This window comes from Columba livia, chromosome 19, assembly GCF_036013475.1.
Source record: "Columba livia isolate bColLiv1 breed racing homer chromosome 19, bColLiv1.pat.W.v2, whole genome shotgun sequence".
In the NCBI taxonomy this organism is placed as follows: domain Eukaryota; kingdom Metazoa; phylum Chordata; class Aves; order Columbiformes; family Columbidae; genus Columba; species Columba livia.
This window is the reverse complement of record NC_088620.1, coordinates 5,915,882-5,936,570: the sequence shown is the minus strand read 5'-3', so window position 1 is coordinate 5,936,570 and position 20,689 is coordinate 5,915,882. Positions and strand designations below refer to the sequence as shown.

The 20,689-nt window shown below is 60.5% G+C and overlaps 2 protein-coding genes and 1 long non-coding RNA gene across 6 annotated transcripts in view; 1 reads left to right on the top strand and 2 right to left on the bottom strand.

Annotated features, from left to right (window-relative positions):
* Window positions 1–742: 742 nt before the first annotated feature.
* Window positions 743–11,675, bottom strand: CERCAM (cerebral endothelial cell adhesion molecule). Of its 2 annotated transcripts, XM_065035908.1 has the most exons (15): window positions 11,543–11,675; window positions 8,607–8,783; window positions 7,020–7,156; window positions 4,825–4,935; window positions 4,525–4,642; window positions 4,310–4,444; window positions 4,029–4,233; window positions 3,831–3,950; window positions 3,603–3,679; window positions 3,316–3,422; window positions 3,070–3,202; window positions 2,774–2,901; window positions 2,494–2,697; window positions 1,785–2,021; window positions 743–1,132 (listed from the first exon to the last, which is right to left on the bottom strand). In XM_065035908.1, the coding sequence occupies exons 2-14, from the start codon at window positions 8,616–8,618 to the stop codon at window positions 1,787–1,789; spliced, it is 1,722 nt and encodes a 573-aa protein (XP_064891980.1). In that variant the 5' UTR covers window positions 8,619–8,783; window positions 11,543–11,675; the 3' UTR covers window positions 743–1,132; window positions 1,785–1,786. The 2 variants fall into 2 exon arrangements, with proteins under 2 accessions (XP_064891980.1, XP_064891979.1); XM_065035907.1 differs by lacking the exons at window positions 7,020–7,156; window positions 8,607–8,783; window positions 11,543–11,675 and adding an exon at window positions 6,123–6,990.
* Window positions 11,640–20,406, top strand: LOC135575850 (uncharacterized). 2 transcript variants are annotated; one of them, XR_010467198.1, is made up of 3 exons: window positions 11,640–11,775; window positions 12,065–17,716; window positions 18,912–20,406. It is a non-coding gene; the product is annotated as an uncharacterized LOC135575850 (long non-coding RNA). The 2 variants fall into 2 exon arrangements; XR_010467199.1 differs by lacking the exon at window positions 11,640–11,775 and having other exon boundaries at window positions 17,489–17,716; window positions 17,854–20,406.
* URM1 (ubiquitin related modifier 1) overlaps window positions 16,697–20,689 on the bottom strand; it is an 18,086-nt gene continuing 14,093 nt past the window's right edge. The window contains exons 4-5 of one of the 2 annotated variants that reach the window (XM_065035933.1): window positions 19,694–19,742; window positions 16,697–18,984 (exon numbers count right to left, since the gene is read on the bottom strand). In XM_065035933.1, the coding sequence (XP_064892005.1) occupies window positions 18,916–18,984; window positions 19,694–19,742 (118 nt within the window). In that variant the 3' untranslated portion in view covers window positions 16,697–18,915. The remainder of the gene's footprint in view (window positions 18,985–19,693; window positions 19,743–20,689) is intronic. The other variant, XM_065035932.1, reaches the window with a different exon arrangement.

Genomic DNA, 20,689 nt, shown 5'->3' with positions numbered 1-20,689 from the left:
CTCAGCTACTGGGGCTGCCACACACTGCTCCATTACCTTCATCAAGCTGTGGGGAGAAGAGGGGTGCATCCCCCCAAACCCTGGGGGAAAGCAGCAACCCACCATCCCAGGTTAACCCCAGCAGCGGCTCAGGCCAGGGTGGGGAGAGGCAGCAGCTCTGGGGGTCTAGCAGGAGCTCCCAGCTCTCCAGCTCGCCCAGACCAGGGCTAGTTACACTGTTTTTAAGGAAATTGCTCCTCCACCCCAGAAAAAAAAACTCAGTTTTCAACAGTATGTCACCCTGACAAGGAGCTGAGGTTTAGCACCAAACAAGCCCAGGCTCTTGGAAAACAAACCCCGTCCTGCAGAGCTGGCCACAGAGGTGACAGATGCCGGAGCCCAGCAGGACTCGGCTGGACATCTCAGTGCTTGAGCTGGTGTCAGGTTTTCAGTCCCAAGGCCAAACCCTCCACTGAGGACACCAGCACCAAGGAGTTAAATCATCTCCATCAGCATTCCCAGGGGACAGCCGAGATCTGCAGAAGTGCCACCCACTCTTTCACCCCCAAGAGAAAGCTTCAGTCTCTGTCTCGTACCTCCCTCATGCCCTTTCCCCAGAAAGATTACAGATTTAATTCCCAAAGCAATCCCTGGTCAGGGGAACCATCTGACTGTCACCACTGCAGCTCGGAGGCCGGTGACCCCAGTGGGGACATTACGTGGGGCAATGCCACCCGGCAATGCCAGCACCCGTCACATCAGCTCAAACACAGTCTGCTTTAATCCTCCCTGAACTTCAGCCCAGACATGGCACAGGCGAGGGACAATTCCCCATTGGTGGCAAGAAGCCACATATAGCACCACAGGAGCTAGTCCCTGGCATGAAAAGCGCTGCCCAAAGTCCAAACCGGTGGGAGATGGTGGAGTTGGCATCACTCAGGGCGGTCCTGGAGACATGTCCTCTGCAGAGACAGAGCACAGCGCTCCCCTGGTCCCTCTGCCAGGCAGGGCAAGGACAGATCCTGCCGTGGGTGGATTCAACACACGTGGATCTGAAGGATCCTGGGGGGATCCAGCCAGGGCGGCTGCGTCTCTCAAGCAGGATCAGGCCACTGGCCTGCAGTGCTGCCAGCCGGGTCACGATCCCTGGTCCCTAGGAGACAAGGATGCAAACATTAGCGGTCAAGGCAGGAGCAGACCCGACACATTCGCGCCTGCAGCTTAGGGTTGTGTTCCAGCCTCCCCCGGTCTGGCTGCTCCCGGGGAGGCTCTGCTGCCAGCACAAGCAACCTCAGACGGGGACGGTCTGACCCGGCGTTAACCGTGGCGGTGCTGCCGTGGGGCCAGGTGACTGCCAGTGCTCGCACGGCCGCCCCGCGGAGGCACAGCCCCAGGGAAACCGGCTTTTGGGGGGCAGCAAGCCGCCCCAGGGTGAAACATTCCCTGCGAGACGCCCCCAGCTCTCTCTGAGCTAGAGTGACTTTGGCGGGAGGCAAAGGAGTGTTGTCCCTTCCTCGCTTAGGGACTAGGGAGCAGCAAAGGCTCAGGGAGCAGCAGGACCCGGTCTCCCAGTCCCCTCCAGCCCAGCACAGCCCCACATGGGACATCCCCATCCTTTTCATCCCTGGAAGAGAAAGTCTTATCTCCATTTCCCGATGCTTTGACTCTGATGGGGAGAGCTGCTGCAGCACAGTCAAAAGGAACCAGGGGGCCAGGATGCGTCTGAACACAGTGCTGGCAGGGAGATGCTTCCCAGCCACCCTGTCCCCTGTCCCCATGTGTGTGGGTCCCATGGCCCCGCTCACCCTCAGAGCTCGTCGTGGGCGGTGGAGCGGAGGTGGCCGGCACCGCCCCGCGAGTCCCTCAGGGTCTTCTGTGAGCCAGCCCAGTCGGTCTTCTTGGCATCGTCGTCCCAGATGGTGGAGGTCTCCGTGTCACTCAGCCAGTTGCTGTCCCCAGCGTAGTGGGTGGGTTGAACCAGGAGGGGATGAGCCGAAAACACCAGCAGGTCCCGGGGTGCAAAGTGCCGCTTGTAATCCTCACTGGGGAAAGCAGAGCACAGCCGGGAGGAGAAATTGGCTTACAGAGCATGGCCCGGTGGAGAAAAAAAGGGCTGGGAAAGCTGTACTGACTGCTCAGGGAAGGCACCGTGCAGGGCAGGGGGATGCCCCAAAGATGGGGCTGAGACCTGCAGCCAGGGGCTGGGGTACAGGGGGCTGAATCCCTCTCACCATGAGGCCAAGACCCCTGTGTGGGGCCAGCATTGAGCCCCGGCTCCATCCCCGCCGCCGTCCCCCCACCCCGCACTGGCAAAGGGCCATTTTCCAGGGGCTGGCAGCCAGGCAGCGGCCGGGGGGGAATGAGCTCATGCTACAGATGTTTTCCTCCAGCATGAGTAATGCCGGGCAGGAGGGAACGGGCTGGGATGGCGATGGCAGAGAAGAAACGCATGCTCCATCACCAGCATGGCTGCACCACCCCACCAGCACCCCCACCACACCCCCTGCTCCTTACTTGGGGTGCTTGTCGTACATGATGGGCAGGAACTCGTCCACCGGCAGCATTTTGGAGAGGGGCTCAGCGGCCAGCAGCTTCTGTGCCCCGCGGCGGGAGATGGCGTAGGCCAGTGTCCAGTACGAGTATCCAGCCACCACCAGGTTCCGCACACCCTCCACGGGCGCCTCATCCTCCTCATTCACCTGCTTCCTCCCAAGGTAGCTGTGGGGTGGCCAGTGAGCTATGAGAGCCAGCCCTGGGGACCCCCACCCTGCGTCCCCCCAGCCCCAGCACCCACATGAGGTCCCAGTCCCGCTGTGCCCCCTCCAGCTCCTCCATCAGCCGCTGCAGCCGTGCCGGGAAGGCGGCCTCGAAGCGCACATCGTCCTCAAAGACCACCGACCGCTCCAGCCCCCGGGACACAATCTGTGGGAAGGGGACAAAGGTGCGATCCCATCCCAGCACCAAGCTGGGCCATACTGGGTCCACTCACCCTGCAGGACACCCCTCTCCGCAGGTCCTCCAGAGACCAGGTGATGTTCACAGGGTCCCTGCCCCAAGCTAGTGGCCCTTAGGGACCCCATGGCCCCGTACCTCCTTCCAGATGTTGTAGTGGCTGAGGAAGCAGCCGACCTCGCCCTTGGTGAGCGTGCGGCCAGAGAAGGGATCGTAGTACCCGGGGAGCAGGTCCACCCCCAGCACCTTGATGTCACTGCTGTTGAGGGTGCTGCAAGGCAAGGGGCTGCATTGGCGAGGTGTCCCCTCCTGCCATCCTCCTGTCCCTTCCCCAGGGTGACACTGAGGGGCTGGCAGAGTGGGAACATGTCTGCCCACAGTCACCTCCCGTCCACAGCATCCACCACCCGTGGGGCGATCTCCAGCTCCTGCAGGGACACCAGCATCCGTCGGCGCCGGTCCGGCCTCCGCACCAGGTTGATGAGGAAGATCTGGGGGGAAGGGAAGAGCCCCACCAAGGGGGTACTTTGTCACAGGAGGACACACAACCTGCCTGGCCACTGCAATGGGAGACAGGGGGCTCAGCCAAAGCCTGTGGTGGGCTTTACTGTTGATGGATACAAACCAGAGGGATGGACAAGGGGACATGAGGGGGTCCACTAGTCACTTACTTCATCAAAGCCCATTTTCGTGAGCGGCTTGGGGAGGAGGGAAATGTGTCTGGAGCGCTGCATGGGGGGGCCATCCACTGCAGAGAGAGGGGACACCTCTTTGGTGGAGCCCAGACTTCCTTGGCCAGGAACCAGGGCTGACAGCCATGCCCTGGGGACCGGCACTGGGTCCCTGTCACCTCTGGGGCAGGGGACACCTCTGGGACCCCACCACCCATGGGTGCTCACCCATGGCCTCCAGCGTGAGATGCACAAAGTTGGCACGTTCATCCTCCAGCGTCTGGTGGGCCTTCACGGGGACGTTGATGTAGCCGAAGCGGTGCTGGTTGCACACATAGACCTCTGCACCTGTCGGGTGGGATGGGTGAGCACTGTGGCACTTCCAAACTCCTGGCCCCCGACACCTCTGTGCCCCCTGGCCCTCACCAGCTGCCTGGCAAGAGTAGGCGAAGACGATGATATCATCAAAGGCCCAGGTGTAGTTGGGATGGGGTGGGTAGAACGCCAACCGCGAGGTCTCCTCCTTCCGCAGGTCGATTAGGAAGGTGGCGTAGACCATGGGGACGGAGAAGCAGCCCACCCGCTGCCGGTTCTTGGTGGGGAAGTAGTCGGCTGTCCGGCGGTAGTACCCCTGCAGCACATCATCATGATGCCTCCATGGTGGGGGGTTCCTCTGCCACGGGGGGTCCCCCTTCCCTGGGGTGTACCTGGGGCGTGATGCCGCACCAGAAGTTGGAGTAGAAGGTCTGTGAGTCCAGCATGGGGGCTACCACTGACTTGTTCTGCGCCATCAGAAACTTGAGGGTCTGGTTGTTGGTCAGGATGCTGTCGGTGTCCATGAACTGGGGGAGGAAACAGAGGTCCTGGAGCTGCAGGGACACCCACCTCGGCACCCACCCTGCCCACACTCCATGTCCCTTACCAGGATGTAGTCTGTCTGCTGCTCCCGGGCATAGGTGAGAGCCTCCTGCTTCAGCCTCATCACGTTTTCGTAGCGTTTGTCACTCCAGTGCTTGGGCCCGAGCTCATCAGAGTAGGAGCTGGGGGGGGAGGCAGGGGTTAACCCCGCTGGCTGGGAACGCACAAACTCGGTGCATGCCACGGCGTGCCGGCTGGCTGAGTCAGCCCAGCTCTGCCACCGCCGGCTCGTCCTGGCAGCGTCCCCGGCCGGGGAGGGGGGTGCTGGTCTGGAAACCCCTCACAACCCACCCTCCCAACTCACCTGGGCTCCTCCTGCACCTTCAAGACCACTGAGTGATAGTCCTTCCCCACCGCCCCCAGCCACTCCTGCAGCATCGCTGTGGTGTTGTCAGAGTTGTGGTCTGTCGCACACCTGGGATAGAAGGACATCAACATCTGGGGGCTCCCCTCCAAGGGACAGGGATAATCGTGGTCCCCTCCCTGCACTAGAAATGCTTCCGGGGCCAAGAGGCTGCGCCAGTGACAGACTCGTTTGGGAATGTAACGTGTAATTTGAAGGAGCTGAAGCTGTGCTGGCGGGGGGGAACGCAAATGGGTAATTTCTTTCCCTGTGCTGCCGCCAGACAGGCTGTCCTGTGGCTCTCACCCCCCTGTCCTTGCCGCCCAGCAGCAGCCCCAGCTGTGTCCTCCCCATCCCAGCCCTGCAGCTGCCCACCACGAACTTCATTGGAGCACAGTGGCTTCATCCCCCTGCCCATGCACCCCACTGCACCCTGTGCATCCTGTAGCTTCAGCAGATGGAGGAAACCCCCGCCAAGCAGCAGACCCCTCTCCCCAAACCTTCCCCTGCTATGCACAGCCACCGTCCCCAACTCTCCTGTCCAACCTCGCAATGACGGTCACAAGGACCCCAGCACAGAAGAGGCTGAGCCCCACGTCGCACTGAGGTAACCCCCAAGTCCCCACACTCCCCAGCACCCTCGACCTGTTGAAGAGCCCTGCGCTGCACCCCTGGCACTGGTGTCATGGGGACGTGCTGGGACACGGGGGACAAGGCAGGACCTGTTGCCGCCCCAGCTCCCAGCTCTGCAGCTGCTCTTGAAACACCCCACGGGGTCAGGGGCTCTGGCAGACAAAGGCAAGGGCCCCCGCGCCCCCACTGCCAGGAGTGAGCCCCCACCCCAGCCCGGCCACCCCTGCCAGGACCCCCCTGCCAGCCCCCGCCTTGGCCCCCCGCAAAAGCAGCTGCAGAAAAGTTTCCGACGAGCTCAGGCAGGAGACGGCAGCGCTGGAAGAGTGAGGAAGAGGAGGAATGGGGGGCTCCTCTCCCACCCACACCCCCCAGCCCGGTAAAAGGGGGATCCCCCAGATCTCTGTTCCCCTTGCCCAGGCCCCCGTTAGGGCAGGATCACCCCGACTTCCCAGTCCCTTCATTCTCCCCAGCTCTCCATTCCCCACCCTCATTTTCCTTTGTGTCCCCACCGCCCCCGGCTCCCCAGTCCCCTCACAGTCCCTCCTATCTCCCAGGACCCCCGTTCCCCCCCTCGCATCCCCATTCCCCAGGGTCCCCGTTCCCCCCGGGGGTCCCCACTCAGTCACCACAGGGCGATGCTCCCCGCGGGATAGTCCAGGCGCTCCAGGGCTCCCAGAAAGTGCGGTAGCGAGTGCTGCGCGTTGCGGGCCAGGAGGGCAAGCAGCACCCGCGGGGGGGCCGGGCCGGTCCCGGTGCCGGTGCCGGTCCCGGTGCCCAGCAGCAGGAGCAGGGCGCAGAGCGGCCCCGCGGTGCCCATGGCGGCGGCGGGCGGGGAAGGGGCGGGCTGGGACCCGCCGCTCTCAGCGCACCCCCGCCCCCGCCCCTGCCCGGCCCCGCCGCCGCTGCGAGCCCCGGGGGCGGGTTTGGGTTGGGTTTCTTTAAATAAAGCCGATATCGGTAAACAGCACACAGCACAGCCCACGGCCGGGGGACACCACCGGTACCTCATGTCTGAGGATGCTCCTGGGCATCCCCTGTGCCCCCTGCCCGCTCACGGTCGGGTTTCCCAGTCGTGGGTGGGTGGTGGGGAAGCAGATGGGGGGCCCCGTGGCTAGGGGGAGACCATGGCCAGGGGGGCTTGTGGTTGAGGAGAGGCTTGTGTCCATTGCTGGGGGTCATGGCCCAGGGGGCTCGTGGCTCCCTCCCATCACAGGCCAAGGCAGCCCACTCCACCAAGCCACATCCCACCCAGGCTGCCAATCTGCAGCCCCCGAGACGTGTGTGCAACGTGTCCAAGCCACAGGCTCTGAGGCCTTTGGGACACTTGGCCAAAACGGCTGGTTAACCACCCAATCCATAAATACGGCCGTCAGCTCCCAGAGCAAGCGCAAGCTGGGAGGAGGCCACATCCTGGGGAGCAACAACTCTGTGCACACCCCCAGCGGTGCCACGCACCCCTCGCTGTGGTGGGACCACAGCCCTAGCCAGGGGCCGGTGTCGCATGTGGCCAAACCTGCACCCACCCGCAGCGGGGACAGGACCTGGCCGGGTGGCTGTTCTCGCTGGCTCCCCGCGCTGTCCCCTTGCTCCTGGGGGACCTCCGGGAGGGCTCCAGCTGGCTGCAGCAGGCGGGTCGGGGGGTGAACCTTTCCAGCAGCACCTGAAAGAAGCAACAAAATGGGGGAGGACGCACGGGGGTCACCAGGGAGCCCTGCGGCGGCTGTAAGGAGAGAAAAACTCTGTTTACAAGCCGAGCTCAGACAAGTATTTCAGGGAGGGGCTCCATGCCAGCACAGCCGGGTGCTCCCCGGGGACGCAGAGGAGCTGTGGGAAGAGGCAGGACCCCAGAAGCCGAGCACAGCCGGACCCCACTCGTGTCCGGACCCCACTCGTGTCCGGACCCCACTCGTGTTCAGACCCCAGTCGCGTGTGCGGCCCCCCCCGGGGTGGGCTGCGTGGGAGGCAGCCGTTCTCCCCCCCACAGGATCCCCCGAGCGCGGCCCCGGGACCCGGGAAGGGGTTCAACCGGAGGCAGGGCAGCAGGGCGGCAGGGATGCCCCCGGAGCCCACGGCTGGCGCCATCCCGCGGGGAACTCCCCCCGCCGGCACAGCGGCCGCAGCCCGGCCCGTGCTCGGCCGCTGCTGCCACCTCCCGGCACCACGTCGCGGCCGGTGCGGACGCTCGGTGAGGAGCCGGGGGCTCCAGGGGCCGTCAGAGCCGAGTGTGAGCCCCTCGTTGCATCTGCAGCCTGCTCCATGTGTATCCAAATCCCTGCATCCCTGCTCTTCTTCGTCCCTGCATTCCTTTGCCCTTACACCCCTGCATCTCCACATCACTCCATCCCTTCTTCATCCTTGCAACCCTTCAACCCTATATCCGTGCACTCCTGCCCTCCTTCATCCCTACATCCCTCCCCTACTACATTTCTGCATCCTCTTGCCTCTACATCTCTGACTCCCTTCCTCTCTTCATCCCTGCATCCCTTCACCCCTGTATCCCTGCATCCCTGCTCCTCTTCATCCCTGAGTCTCTACATCCCTCCATCCCTCCATCCCTGCAGCCCCTCCTGGGGATCACACAAAGCCCTGCCCTCCCCTCAGCACCAGGGAGGGCCGGAGAGGGATTTCAATGCTGGATATGACCGGATTCTCAGAAGCCTGAATCCCAGAGGGCATCCCTAGCCTGGGGTGATTCAGCCACCCATACACAGCTCCACTGCCCAACCATAGCCTACGCTGACACTCCCAGCCACGGGCTCAGGGACTGGAGAGGGACAGATTGTCCCATCTGCAGGCAGAGGAAGGGGATGCCTACACCCTGATATGGGGAAACTGAGGTATGGTCCAATGCAACATGCAGCACACAGATGGGCTGGGACTGGCAGAGGCACAAAGCATCCTGTGCTGGCCTTGCAAGATCAGCTGGGTCAGAATCACCCCGCCTTTGCAGGCAGCTTTGCCTTCTCTGCACAGCTCAGCTGCCGCAGGGCTCACCATGGACCCTCAGAGCCTGCTATGGGCCAGGTGACACCTACAAGCAGCTTTCATCATGCAATGCTAGAAAAAAAAAACACAAGCAAGCTTGGGGAGAAGGTGGAAATGGAGGTTACCTGCCACGGCATGCACTGTGTGGTCCTCGGGGTGACAACCCACCCGGCTCCATGCTACAGCTCAGCATATCCATCCCTGAGGTGACAGCCCCTGTGCCCCAGGAACAGGACTAGTGGGGGATGGCAGGTCCCCAGGAGCTCAGGTCACCCCACAGCTCCACACACCTGTGGTGGTACCTGTAACACAGAGCCAACATCAGGCCTGAAAGCATCCTGCCTGGCAAAGCACCTTCCCATCCCCGCAGTGCCAGGCAGGCAGCAGCACTGCGCAACGTTTCCATCAGTATGTTGGTTTGGTTGTTTTTACAGGAAGAAATTGCTTTTGGACCCAGGGGTGAGGGTTTTGGCCACCTCCTGCCTCTCTCCACCCCTTCCTTTACATTCTCTAGGATTTTCAGCAAAGCCTTTGAAAAGCTCCAGTTTACTCAAACATCACATTTTTCACTTTAAAATGCTCAGATTTGCTTGCAATATATATATATAAGGCTATATGTGTATATATAAATGCAGAGATTGTGTATATGTGCATGGCTGGGGGGTTGGTACAAGTCCCTCAACTACCAACAACTTGTTTTTAAACTTATTTCACAAGGAGAAAAACATCCCGGGGCCGAGCCAGCTGCCCAGGTCAGTGGTGCCCATGGGTGCCAGGGACGTCCCCACTCCCACACCATGACACTGCACGAGTGACACTGTCCCCTCCAGACCGCTGCCCCAATCTGTCCAGCCTCACAACCTCAGCCCATTTCACAGGTGGGGAAACTGAGGCACGTAGCCCACACAGCCTCCCTGTGGCTGCCTGCTCAGTGGGGACCCCAGACCCAAGGGAGCACCCGTGAGCCTGTCACACTGCCTGCCCTGCCAGCCCCTCATCCTGAGCCATTCCAGCTGCAGCTCAGGCGGCCGGTTCTCCCCTCCCAGCTGGGTTTTCCTTCCAGGTCTCTGCTAAAACCATCACATCCATGTGCGCTGCTCCACTTTCCTCCTCGGGAGGCTGCTCCTGTGGCAAGCAAAAACAACGGATCTTCCCATCCGGAAAAATCCAGGGGGATTTTGGCCATCCCGGGGAGGATTTTGGCCACCCGGGGTTGGATTTTGGGCCACCCAAGAGATGCTCTGCCAGAGGAGCTGGAGGCTGGTGGGAGCAGCATCTCCTTCCTGGCTGGTGGAGACAGGGACATCCCTGCCACCATAAATGGAGCAGAGATGTGCCACCAGCCCCAGCGCTCGCTGGGTTGTGTCACTGCCACAGGGTGACAAGCAGTGATGACCTTCCTAGGTGACAAAGCCAGCTCAAGCACAAAATGATCCCTTTTCCCCCCAGAATGGACCATATCTGTTGACGTCAGAGCTAGCAGTGTCCTGAGCCAGTGTCCCATGGCTCCAGGCGTCAGAGAGGATCCTGGACACCACTCAACTCCGAGAGCAGGCAGAGGGATGCCACCCACAACAACAGGAAACTGAGGCAGGATGCTGGACCCAGGCTGCCCCATCCCTGCTGGGCACGGGGGGCTGTGCACTCTGTGGGGGCTCCACCCCAGGGACAATGGGGACCTGCTCTCCATTCCCGCGCTGTGCCCTTCCAGAGGGATGGCAGTGGAGGGTACCCTGACAGCACGGGTCCCCCCTACAACGTGCTGACCCATGCGCTCCTGTCCCCTCTGTCCCCTCCCTTCTCTCTCCCCAGCAGGGCTGGCGGTCGGTCTCTGTCCCAACCCAGGGCAGCTGTGACCGAAAACAAAGCTGTCCCCTTCAGCACAATACCCTTCTGTCCCCCCCCAGATGCTGACCGCTGGGGTGGGCAGTGGCCGGGCTGGAGACGTCGAGGGGCCGTGCCAGGCCCCCGCTGGCAGGGGACAATGTTGGCAGTGATGGAGAGTAGGTATTTCAAAAGGTTTTGTTTTCGGGTTGACCTGCCGAGCCGGCGTGACCCCGCAGCCCCCCACCCAGCCCTGCTCCTCCATCCCAAAAGAAACCGGCCACATTCCTGACCTCAGGACTAGTGGGGGGAAGAAAGTTTCAAACCTCCCCGGGAAGGAGACAATGGGGGTGTCAGGACCGTGATTTAGGAAGGGGGGCTCTTTCCATCACAAAGGCGAAACAAAGGCGCTCAGCGCTGGGAAAGGGGCTTCGGCGGCGGCTCAGGAGCAGGGCTGTGGTATTGTGCCTGGCCACTCGGCCTCGGCACAGGGCAGCCAGGGCCCACCAGATCCCATTGGGTGTTACCAGGTCCTATTGGGTCTCACTGGGTCCCACCAGGTCCCATTGGGTCCCATCAGGTGCCACCAAGTCCCACTGGGTCTCACTAGGTCCCACCAGACTCTCCATCCCAGCCTCTCCCTGCAACCACCCTGGAGACCAGGGTCTGGTGGCTTCATAGGTGTCACTGTCACCCACAGCAGGAGGGAGCAGGTCCCCCATGCCCACATGGGACAGTTGGGGCACCCCCAGTTCCCTGCATCACCCCTTACCCACGGGGCTGCCTGGGGACCAACCTGTCCCGGGGGGGCTGTGGGGACCCTATGAGTGAGGGCTCAGACTGGAACCAGGGACCCCATCCTGGGGACACACGCAGCCCCAAAGCCCTGAGCTCCCCCCACAGCAGCCACCCCTGGGTGTTCAGGGCTGGGGTCCCGTTCTCCTCTCCCAGGGCCGGTCCTGGGGCTGAGCGAGGGATGAGCAGCTCCTCTGTGCTGCTCAAAGGGGCTTTGTGCACCCCGGGGCCGCCCGTGCCCAGCACCACCCGCCACCGCCGGCACAGGCACCACCGGTGCCCACCCTGCTGGCACCTTACAGCCCGCACCCCCAAATGCCCCCTTCCCATCTGCCCCCTGCCCCAACCCTCCTCCTTCATCCCCGGGGGAGCTCAGCCCCCAACTATGCCTAAAATCCCCCCAAAAAAGCCAGAAAACTGCTTAAGCAGACGCTCAACTTACAGTGCCTCCGCCGCCGAGCTGAGCCCGCGTCTCTGGCCAGCGTCCCGGTGCCGAAGGGCTCGGAGCTTGCATGGAGAGGGGATATTTTTACAGGAGAAATATTTTTCTCCCGGTGCTGGACGGCCGATCCGAAGGAAAAGCTGGAAATAAGTTCATTGGTTTTCCTTTTGCTCCCTTTCCTTGCCCTAATTTTTATTTTCCTGGCAGCTGGCGGGAGGAAGGGAGCTGGCAAGGTGATGCTTTTTTGGGAAGAGGGGAACTGCTGTTGAAAGAGGCATTCACCGCGCCGGGAGCCGGGGAAAGCCGAGCGCCGGGGGGGCGGCGAGAGGGCGGGAGGCTGAGCACCCACCACCGAGCCGGGGCTTGTGGCCGTGCTGGGGCTGGTGGCCATGGCGGGGCTGGTGGCCGTGCCCAGGCCGGCCAAGCGGAGGCCGGCGGCAGGTGGAGGGGCGCCGGCGGGATGCACCAGAAAGCCGGTGACATCATGTTGTGGTTTGTTGCGTTCTGTTTTTTTTTCTCCAGGATGAAATGGAATTTGCAGACGACTTCCCCGGCCGCCCACGAGCGCTGGGGCTCTGCGGCCAGGAGCAGGACGGGTCCCCCCAGGACACACAGGCGTCCACCGAGGAGCAGGACGGGTCCCCCCAGGACACACAGGCGTCCACCGAGGAGCAGGACGGGTCCCCCCAGGACACACGGGTGCCCACCAAGGAGCAGGACGGGTCCCCCCAGGACACACGGGCGTCCACCGAGGAGCAGGACGGGTCCCCCCAGGACACACGGGTGCCCACCAAGGAGCAGGACGGGTCCCCCCAGGACACACGGGCGTCCACTGAGGAGCAGGACGGGTCCCCCTGGGACACATGGGTGCCCACCGAGGGAGCGCAGGGCTGGGGGCTTTATTTTTTCCCCCATTTGGGTCAGAAAATAATCATTTTAGCTCCTAACGTGCTGGTGCTGTGCTCCCCAGCACACAGAGGGAAGGTCCAGCCCAGCAGACCACAGCCCAGCACGGCCGGCGCCAGCACCCTGTTGGGGACCCCCCCATCCCCACGGTGGGGCAGGATCCGTCCCCAGCTGCCCAACCTGGGATGGCTCCTTTCGCCTCTTCCCTCTTAATTTTGTTTAGAAACTTGTCAGGTTGGTACATAAAGGAGGTGGAAAGATCAATCCCGGCTTTTCATCAGTGTGGGAAAAAGTATTTCACTAATCCATATTTATTGGTGTAAGGAGCCGGGGGGGGGAGGGCAAGAGACCCTAATGGTCAGGAGCAAAGGACAGAAGGGACAGTTTAAGGCTGCCCTTTTTGGAGAGGTCACATGTCACCAAAATCTTTCGGTTGTCTCGGGATTGGTTACATTCTGTTCTCTTTTTTTCTATTGAGGTTGCCAAGCAACTGGCTAAGACCAGCCAAGATATTTTCTTTATTACAAGTGGAGCAGAAAGCAGCAAGGAGAAGAGAGATTAAAAAAAAAAAAAAAAGGTGGGGGAGAGAAGAGAAGAAGTTTAGACAATTAACATTTATAGGATCACATAACTTCATTAACTTGGCCAAGATTTGGGAAAGAGACTTTGAAAAAAGAAGAACCACGAAAGTGTGTGTGTGGGAGCATCAGGAATTAAAGCAAGTTGAAAGGCTGGCAGGTCCAGGGCTGAAACAATGCGGGAGCACCCGGGAGCGCTGCAGCCACGGGGGTTTCCCGCGATGGCTCCCGCTTCCCCAGGAGCCGCCGGGTCCCTGGCGATGGCTTCAGCGCGGGGGCCTTCGGCTCCTGCTGATGCTCTTTTATTTAATGATGCCTTTCTTTTGATTTTCACACTCCTAGCAATGGGTTTATTGCTCTCAGAGCTGGCAGGGAGGTGTGGGGAGGCGTGTGACCATGGCACGAGCTGGGCATCCCCCTGGCCCGGCCGTGGGGTGTGGGCTGCAGGGACATGGCTGTCCCCAAGCCCTGGGACACGTTTGTGCCTTTGCGGGTGTGCAAAACCTTCTGAGGCCAAGAATGAGCCCCCGTGGATGAGCAGCCCTTGGTCACAGATCCCTGCTCCGTTGGTTCCTGCTCAGAGCTCTGGCCTAACCCCTGCCTTGGGCTGTCCCCTGCCCCAGGCCTGGCCCTGCCGCGGGTAGGGGACGTTGCTGCAGGCTGAGGACAGGGATCGGGGTCACTGAGCAGCTCCCCAGGGCTGGGCTGCTCCGAGCATCATTGAGACCGCAGGAGTTTCTCACCCAACATGACCCGATCCCTCTCCCCACATGGCTGGACCCCATGCGAGGACACGGGGGGAGGTGAGGAGGTGCAGGGACCCCCCCCGGGGACAGTCCCCAGCCCCTGCACACCCCCACCAGTCTCCCCCTGGTTCTGCTCAGGGACCCCAGTGGGTGTCACTGGGGCGACAGGCAGCAATGGGCTGAAGGCAGGGGCCAGCCCCACGCTCTTCCCCACGACTGCGGGGACCCCCGGCAGCCGGGGCTGGGGGGTCCCCGGGTGGGCAGAGGCAGGCGATCCACCCGCTCCCCCGGCCGGAGCCCGCAGCTGCCGGCCCTGCAAGTCGGTAATATTCATTAGGGGAAAACAATGAGTATTATTTATTCCCAGCTCTTTCCCTGTCGTGGGGGGCCGGGGTGGGGTGCAGGTGACCTCGTACCCCACGGGGGATCCCTGCAGTGCCACCCCCGCGGCAGCAGGACATGGGGGGGATCCCCAAAGGGGGACCGGGGGGTGGGAGGGGACCCCAGCCCCAGGCCTGCCCAGCGGCTTGTGGGGGATCCCCACAACCCCGAGTGGGGCCAAGCCCGGACGTCCCCGGGACCGGGCACCGAGACCCCGAGCCAGGGCTCACCCCGGGCCCCGAGCACCGCGACCAGGCGGGTGCGGGGGCTCCGGGCCGGGCCGTAGCGGGCCGGGGGCTGGGGTTTGGGAGCTGTGTCTTTAAGAGATGGCTGGCTCCAGGTTGCAGCTGCTGTTTCTGTGCTATAGAGACAGTGGAGATTCATTACTCCTAAAACACAATGGGCATTTATCACCCCGTGGTGTTATTCAAATCCAGTACCAATTGAAGGTCATCCCCATTCTTTTCTCGCCGGCTCTGCAACACATTTATTGTTGTGCCGTTCAACTAAAAGCCCTGCCCGGCCCCGGCGCAGCCCGCAGAGCCCCGGTGTGCGCATCCCTCCCGGGCGGATTTGGGACCCTCCCGGGTGGATACGGCGTGGACGAAGAGGGGCAGAGCCGGCTTGGCTCGGCTGGGCTCCGGCCCGGCGGCAGGTGCAGCGGTAACCCCGCCGTTGTGCCCCGCCGAGCCGCGGGGGCCGCCCGCTCCGCCCCCGCGGGACGCACTTTCCGCGCCCCGTGGAAACTCGGAGCCCAGCGGGCCGCCGGGGCGGAGGGCGGCTCGGGCAGCCGGGGGTCCGCCGCTCGCCCGCCCTGAACCCTCCCCCGGGGGGACCCGATCGGCCACCGGCACCGGCGGGGGGAAGCGCCGGCAGCGGGTCGGGATTTTCCCTGGCTGGAGAGGGGGGATTTGTTCCCAACTTCGTGGGAGCCGGTCGGTGAGAAGGGACTGGGGGAGAAGCCTGGATTTTTCCTCTTTTTCTTTTATTTTTTATTATCATCAATATTTTTCCCCTCTCCGTTGGGCGTTTATAAATTTCGGCGATTTTTCAAAGTGCCCGAATTTTGAGGGCGATTCGCTTGGAATTGGTTAATTCTCCGAGGCAGGAGCGGCGGCCGCAGCGCGGGGCTGGGGGTCTGCGCCCGCATCCCCACGGCATCACCCCCGCCGAGCCCCCGGGGCTGCCGGGGGCACCGAGCCCCGCGGCCCCGCCGCACAGAACCCCCGCTCCGCCGGGGCTGCTCCGCCGCGGCTGGAACGCCGGTTTTCGTTTTCTGGCTTTTTTTCTTTTTCTTTTTTTTTTTTTTTGGTTTCCTTTCTATTTCGCCTGATTTTTTTTCCCCCACTCTCTTTTATTTTATTTTATTTTAATAAGGGCTACATTTTATTTATTTTTTTTCGGAGGTGTAGGAAACGAGTTGATAAAATCAAACCCCTCGCGGTGCGATTAAATCGAAACGGGGATGCGAAGCGCCGCGGCTGCTCTAGAAACTTATTGCGGCCGGAGAAGCGGCTCCGCAGGGCCGGGGAGCGGGCGGAGGGGAGCCGGCTCGGTGCCCCCCGTGTATCCTTGTTTTCCAGGCTCCAGCCCGATTCCCCCTGGAAGATCCCGCGAGCCCGGGACGGGAATCTCCGCTCCTGATTGTCCAAACGCAATTCTTGTGCGATGGAGCCGTACGAACCAAGAATTGTGTCTGGACATCTGTAGCAGAGATTTCAGCTCCTCCGGCTGGGCTCCAGGAAGGTGCTTTGGGGCGGAGGAAGAAGGACGGACCTTCTTCGGGCACGGCGAGGTAACGGCCCGGGGAACCTCAGAGGGGATTTCAAGGAAACTAAATAAATAGCGGCGGGTGCTCCGCACCGCTCAGCGCTGCCGGGGGGGGTCAAATAATGCGTCAAATATCGGCCGGGTCCTCACCGGGACGGGCAGGGATGGAGGGGCCGAGCCGGAGTCTCCGGCGCTTCGCCGGGGCGGGAGCCGAGCGCGGCGGGCTGGCGCCCCGGCCTTTCGGCTCCATCCCGGTTTATCCTGCTGGTATGTATTTATTTATTTTTAAATTGCTTTTTAATTTCGTTGAATTTATTTCGGCGTGCGCCCGGGCCTGGAGCACGACCGGGATCCCTGTGCACCGGGGGCCGAGGTCCCCGCCGGCCGGGACGCCCTCATCCTCCACCTGCCGCGGCTCCCGGTTCGCCCCGGGCGCATGGAGGCCGCTCCGGGTCTCCGCCGAGCCGGGAACCGTCCCCGCCGCTCGGGCACCAGGCAGGCTCGGCGGAGAGCGGCCCAACCGCGGGCTCCTCCGGCCGAGGGCTGCGGGGTCGGTCTCACCGCCGCTCCGGCGCTTGGAGGGGACTCGGTGGGAGCGGAGCTGAGGGCTTGGAGCAGCCCCGCGGAGCCAGGGCCGGGAGGAAGGCTCGGAACAGAGAGGCTTTATGCCTGTACAAGACGAGGCTCGGCAGGGGCTGCCAAGGAAAGCCGTGAGGAGGAGGGAAGCATTATAAGATCTGAGCAAAATTTCACCGAGAGCTTGAGGCAGAGAATGTTTTAAAAGGCTTTTATTTCAGAAACTTTTTGTTGTTGGTGTTGGTTTTGTTGTTGTTACAGGATTTTGCTGAACCCCTCTTATCCCCTCCCCTGGCTTCCCTCATCTTCCCATTTCTAGATTTTTTTAGCAATGATTGGCAGCTTTTACTACAGCAGGAGCGGAGTCATCTGGGTCTACCTGGGCTAGCGAGGGGAGTAACACCTCCCAGGGAAGGAACTCATCCTACCGTGAGCAAACAGCTGGGGGGGATAAGAACAGACAAGCCCAGCCTAAGGCAAAAATGCAGCAGAGGCCGGGCAGGCAGCAGCGATGAAGATGAACCTGCCTTTTCCCACTTGGGTTTAAGTCCATTCCAAGCTGCATACCACGCAGGTTTGTTGTTTTTTAGCCAGCTCCTATCATCACCTGGAATCCCCCCCCCGCTCCCCCAGCCCAGCAAAACTTATGGCCGTGAACTCCAGACAGAGAAGAGCTGTTGGCCCATCCGTGTCATTTACAAACGGCACAAGCTGGACTCGAGTCGCAGCAGCTGGATTTGGAAAAGGCTGAATATCGGTTCGTTACCAGCAGCGTGCTCGGAAGTCAGGGTTCCTCTGATGCAGCGGCATTGTAGTCTGTGGGCGCTTTTAGTTACGCAGGTTGTGGTGGGGTAAACGTGAGAGAGGAGTCACCGGAGAAGTCAGACAGGGGAATTACTCGTTGGCACTCTGTCCGCATCAGACAGAGTAACTCCTCTGCCAGGCGCAGGACGGGAAAGGCTCCTTGGACGGAGCTCTGGGGGTGTCAGGCCAGGCCGCCCGAGCAGGGGCTGGTGCACAGCTCACCGCTCCCCAGCTCCTCCTCGGCAGCTCCCGCAGGCTGCGGACAGGGCGAGAATGCGAGAGCAGATCGGCTCCGAGACGCACCAACAGAATTTATGGCGCCAGCAAGCCCTCTGCCCCGGGAGAGCCGCTGCTCGGGCTGCGGTGCTGCCGCTGGGACCACCACGTGCCGCCGGAGCCGTGCCGAAACGCAGGTGAGCAAGGTGGGGGGAGCACAGGACAGACAATCCTGGTCGGATGCTCCTAGAAGCTTGTGGAGTTTCAGACCTGTTGGCACCAACGCTGTCCTCTCTGACCCCTTCCCTCTGCTCTGTCACCTCCCGGCTGCCAGGCAGGCCGGTCCATCTGTCCGAGGAAACTTCTGGAAAGCGAATAGCGCCCATGCCCTAGCAGAGACGCGCACACCCACTTCCGCTGCGCTCACAGGACTTCCTCAGGGTGCGCAATAAGAAGCCTCCCCCTCCACTGATGGAAAAGTTAAAAGCCACTGACTCTTTCTCCCTGCTCTCTGCTTAACCGCGCATCTCCTGCCCCAGCCCTTCCCTGGCCAGGCTGCAGCAACGCAGCTCCCCACCTGCACAGAACGCAACGCAGGCTGATCAATTCTGTCCGTCACGGTGACAGAAAGATAATTTGCTGCCCTTATCACTCTGTGCTGTCTCAGGCTGGGCACGGCTTTGTTTCCCCTTGAACTAAATGGTTATAAATTGAGATGGTTCGTGGGCTAGTCCTTCACGCTGCCTCAGCTGAGGTATGAAAGAGGCATAAGGCATCAGAAAAACAAAACCAAAAAAGCCTATTTCTCTCCTATTTCCCATAAATAAATACAATGGCAAATGGAAAACTGCTACAGAGGGCTCTGAAGCTGTAATGTCTGCCACCTCAGAGAAAAACTAGTAAAGCCGCCTTTTGTTTCCTTGCACTTCATGTCTCACCCTTCCCTGATCATTCCTGTGGCTGGTGCAGAGACTGTACCAACACCAAGAACTGTGTTAAAAGAATCCCAGCCTTGGGAACCCCAGCCTTGCCCCAGTTCCCCCAGAGCACCTTACTCCCTACAAAGACACACCATCTTCCTCGAGGTTCAGCCGCCCTGTTCCTCCCGTCACGGAAAAACAAAGCTCCACATGCTGCAGGTGCTCTCTGTTCATTAGGGTACCTCGAAGCGCAGGCAGGAGAGGTGAAATGAGGGCCAAAAGAAGGATGCTTTTGTGGTGGACAGCAGGCCGTGTGCTGGCAGGGCTTTATTTGGATGGCTAGTAACAAGTGAACGCAGTGGGAAGATGCAGAGATCAGGCACAGGCAGTTCAGGAGAGGTTTGGGTGGGTTTAGGTTTTTGTCTGAGTTTTTTGTGCAGGGGTTTGGATTTACATCCTCTTGTTTTTCCAGGAGTTCACCCGCCGTGTAACGTTGAGATGAAAAGCACATTATCCTGGTCCTGGAGTTTATAATCCAGCTCACCCTGCAGGCCAAGAAAAAAAAAGAAAAATGGTTTAAATGTCATTTCCAAATACTAACTGCAAAGAGAAAACTGCTCATAAAAAGATGGTGAGTGTTAGGGAGAGCAGAAGGGGACAGACTAATGTTTTCATCCTGATGGAAGCGAAGGTGAGAGATCAGACACGGAGCTGATGCTCATTTCCCACACTGCTTTCTGGACCAGGGTTTTGCCAGAGCAGGTGGTTGCCTGAGGCAGGAAAATAGTTTGGGGCCGTTTGTTGTCTGAGAGCAACTGTGGGCTGAAAAGGGAAGATATTTACCAGTTGCCTGTTTGGGCAGAAATCTCCCCGGGGCTGCATTCCCCTGCACCCCAGCACAGGGGTCTCCCTGGGACAGAGAAGCTGCTTGGTCCCCACTAAGTTGTCACCCCATGCATGGGGGAGACCTGTGAGACAGCCGGAGGTGCGAAGCCCATTGCCGGAGGCGAGGGAATCCAGGGGATCTCTCTTCAGAGCTGGCTGGCTGCTGAGACTCAGCAGGTTAGAGAAAGGCTCCAGGCTACTGAACAGCCACAGCACAAGGCAGGGAGAGAGATCCCAGCCTGCCCCTTCCCCCTCAAACACAAGATGCTTCGCTCTGGGGCAAGAATCAGAAAGAGCTTCTCTGAGAGCAACCACAGAACAGACAGAGCATATTTTCAACAAAGAAAGTGAAACTGAAGGAGTACAGACCATTAGTTCCCAGTCTGCGTCGTTGATGAGCACCAAAATTCCTGGCCTCCTGCAGAACAGAGAGAAATAATTAGGATACGGGGCTGCTAAAAAGCTTCACAAATAGTTAAGAACAAGGGATGTTACAGCACAGATCACAAGCTGCCTGCCTGTAAAGCCAAAGAGAAAAAGACATCCTGGCATGGAGGTGGAAACAGGTACAGTCTGTGCCCTTTCTAGATCGAATAAAGGGGAAGCAGGAGCAATCCCAAAGCTCATTTGAATCAAAATGCACCATTCCTGAGGATGCTCCGAGATGACGACATGAGATGACTACATTTCCGTATGATGTAGAAAAGACAGGTAATTAAAACCCACGCGCTAGAGTCAAGCGCTGAGAGCTCAATGAGAAGGTAGGGAAAGCTATTCCAGTGCCCCTACCCAGGGCGGTAAACGCCTGGGATCCACTCTGAGCCCCTGATTACAGGCACAGGGATTCCCCCTCTTTGATCTTCAGTGTCCTGCAATCGTCTCTCCTGTTACCAGGGGACCTGGCACACGCTTCAGCTCACAAAGATCCGTGACGAATGTTAAACACCCCCAGCGCCGCCCCGCAGCCAGGGATGGCTTGCACAGCTCACTCTGCTCCATTTCTCTTGGCCTTTTTTATTTTCCCCCCCTGCTCCATGAGGTTGGCCCCATTTTGACAATAAAAATACATTTCCCAGAAGAAATATTTGTTGGCGTTTCTCCGAGTGACTGCTTCAGTTCCAGCGATGTCAGCAGGGAACGGGCAGACCTGCTAAAACTCCTGGAACTGAGGATACAGGAGCTGCACTGCTCCAGGTGACAATGGACAGAAAGTACACGTGGCCCTACCTCACATGCAAGGTTTAAGTTTTTAAAGATTCGGGGTGAGGGTGCAAAAGACAGACACGCTCTCTGTGGGACAGGGTGAGGTGTAGTGCAGGACACCCCCCATCACCACTTTAGCAAATCCCATATTTTTATGGTCAA

Coding starts and splice junctions, on each gene's coding strand:
- CERCAM (XM_065035907.1), bottom strand. CDS start 6,505: ATGAGGTACCGGTGGTGTCCCCCGGCCGTGGGCTGTGCTGTGTGCTGT. Junction 4,445..4,524: donor AGCAGACAGACTACATCCTG/GTAAGGGACATG, acceptor TTCCTCCCCCAG/TTCATGGACACCGACAGCAT. Junction 4,234..4,309: donor GGTGCGGCATCACGCCCCAG/GTACACCCCAGG, acceptor GATGTGCTGCAG/GGGTACTACCGCCGGACAGC.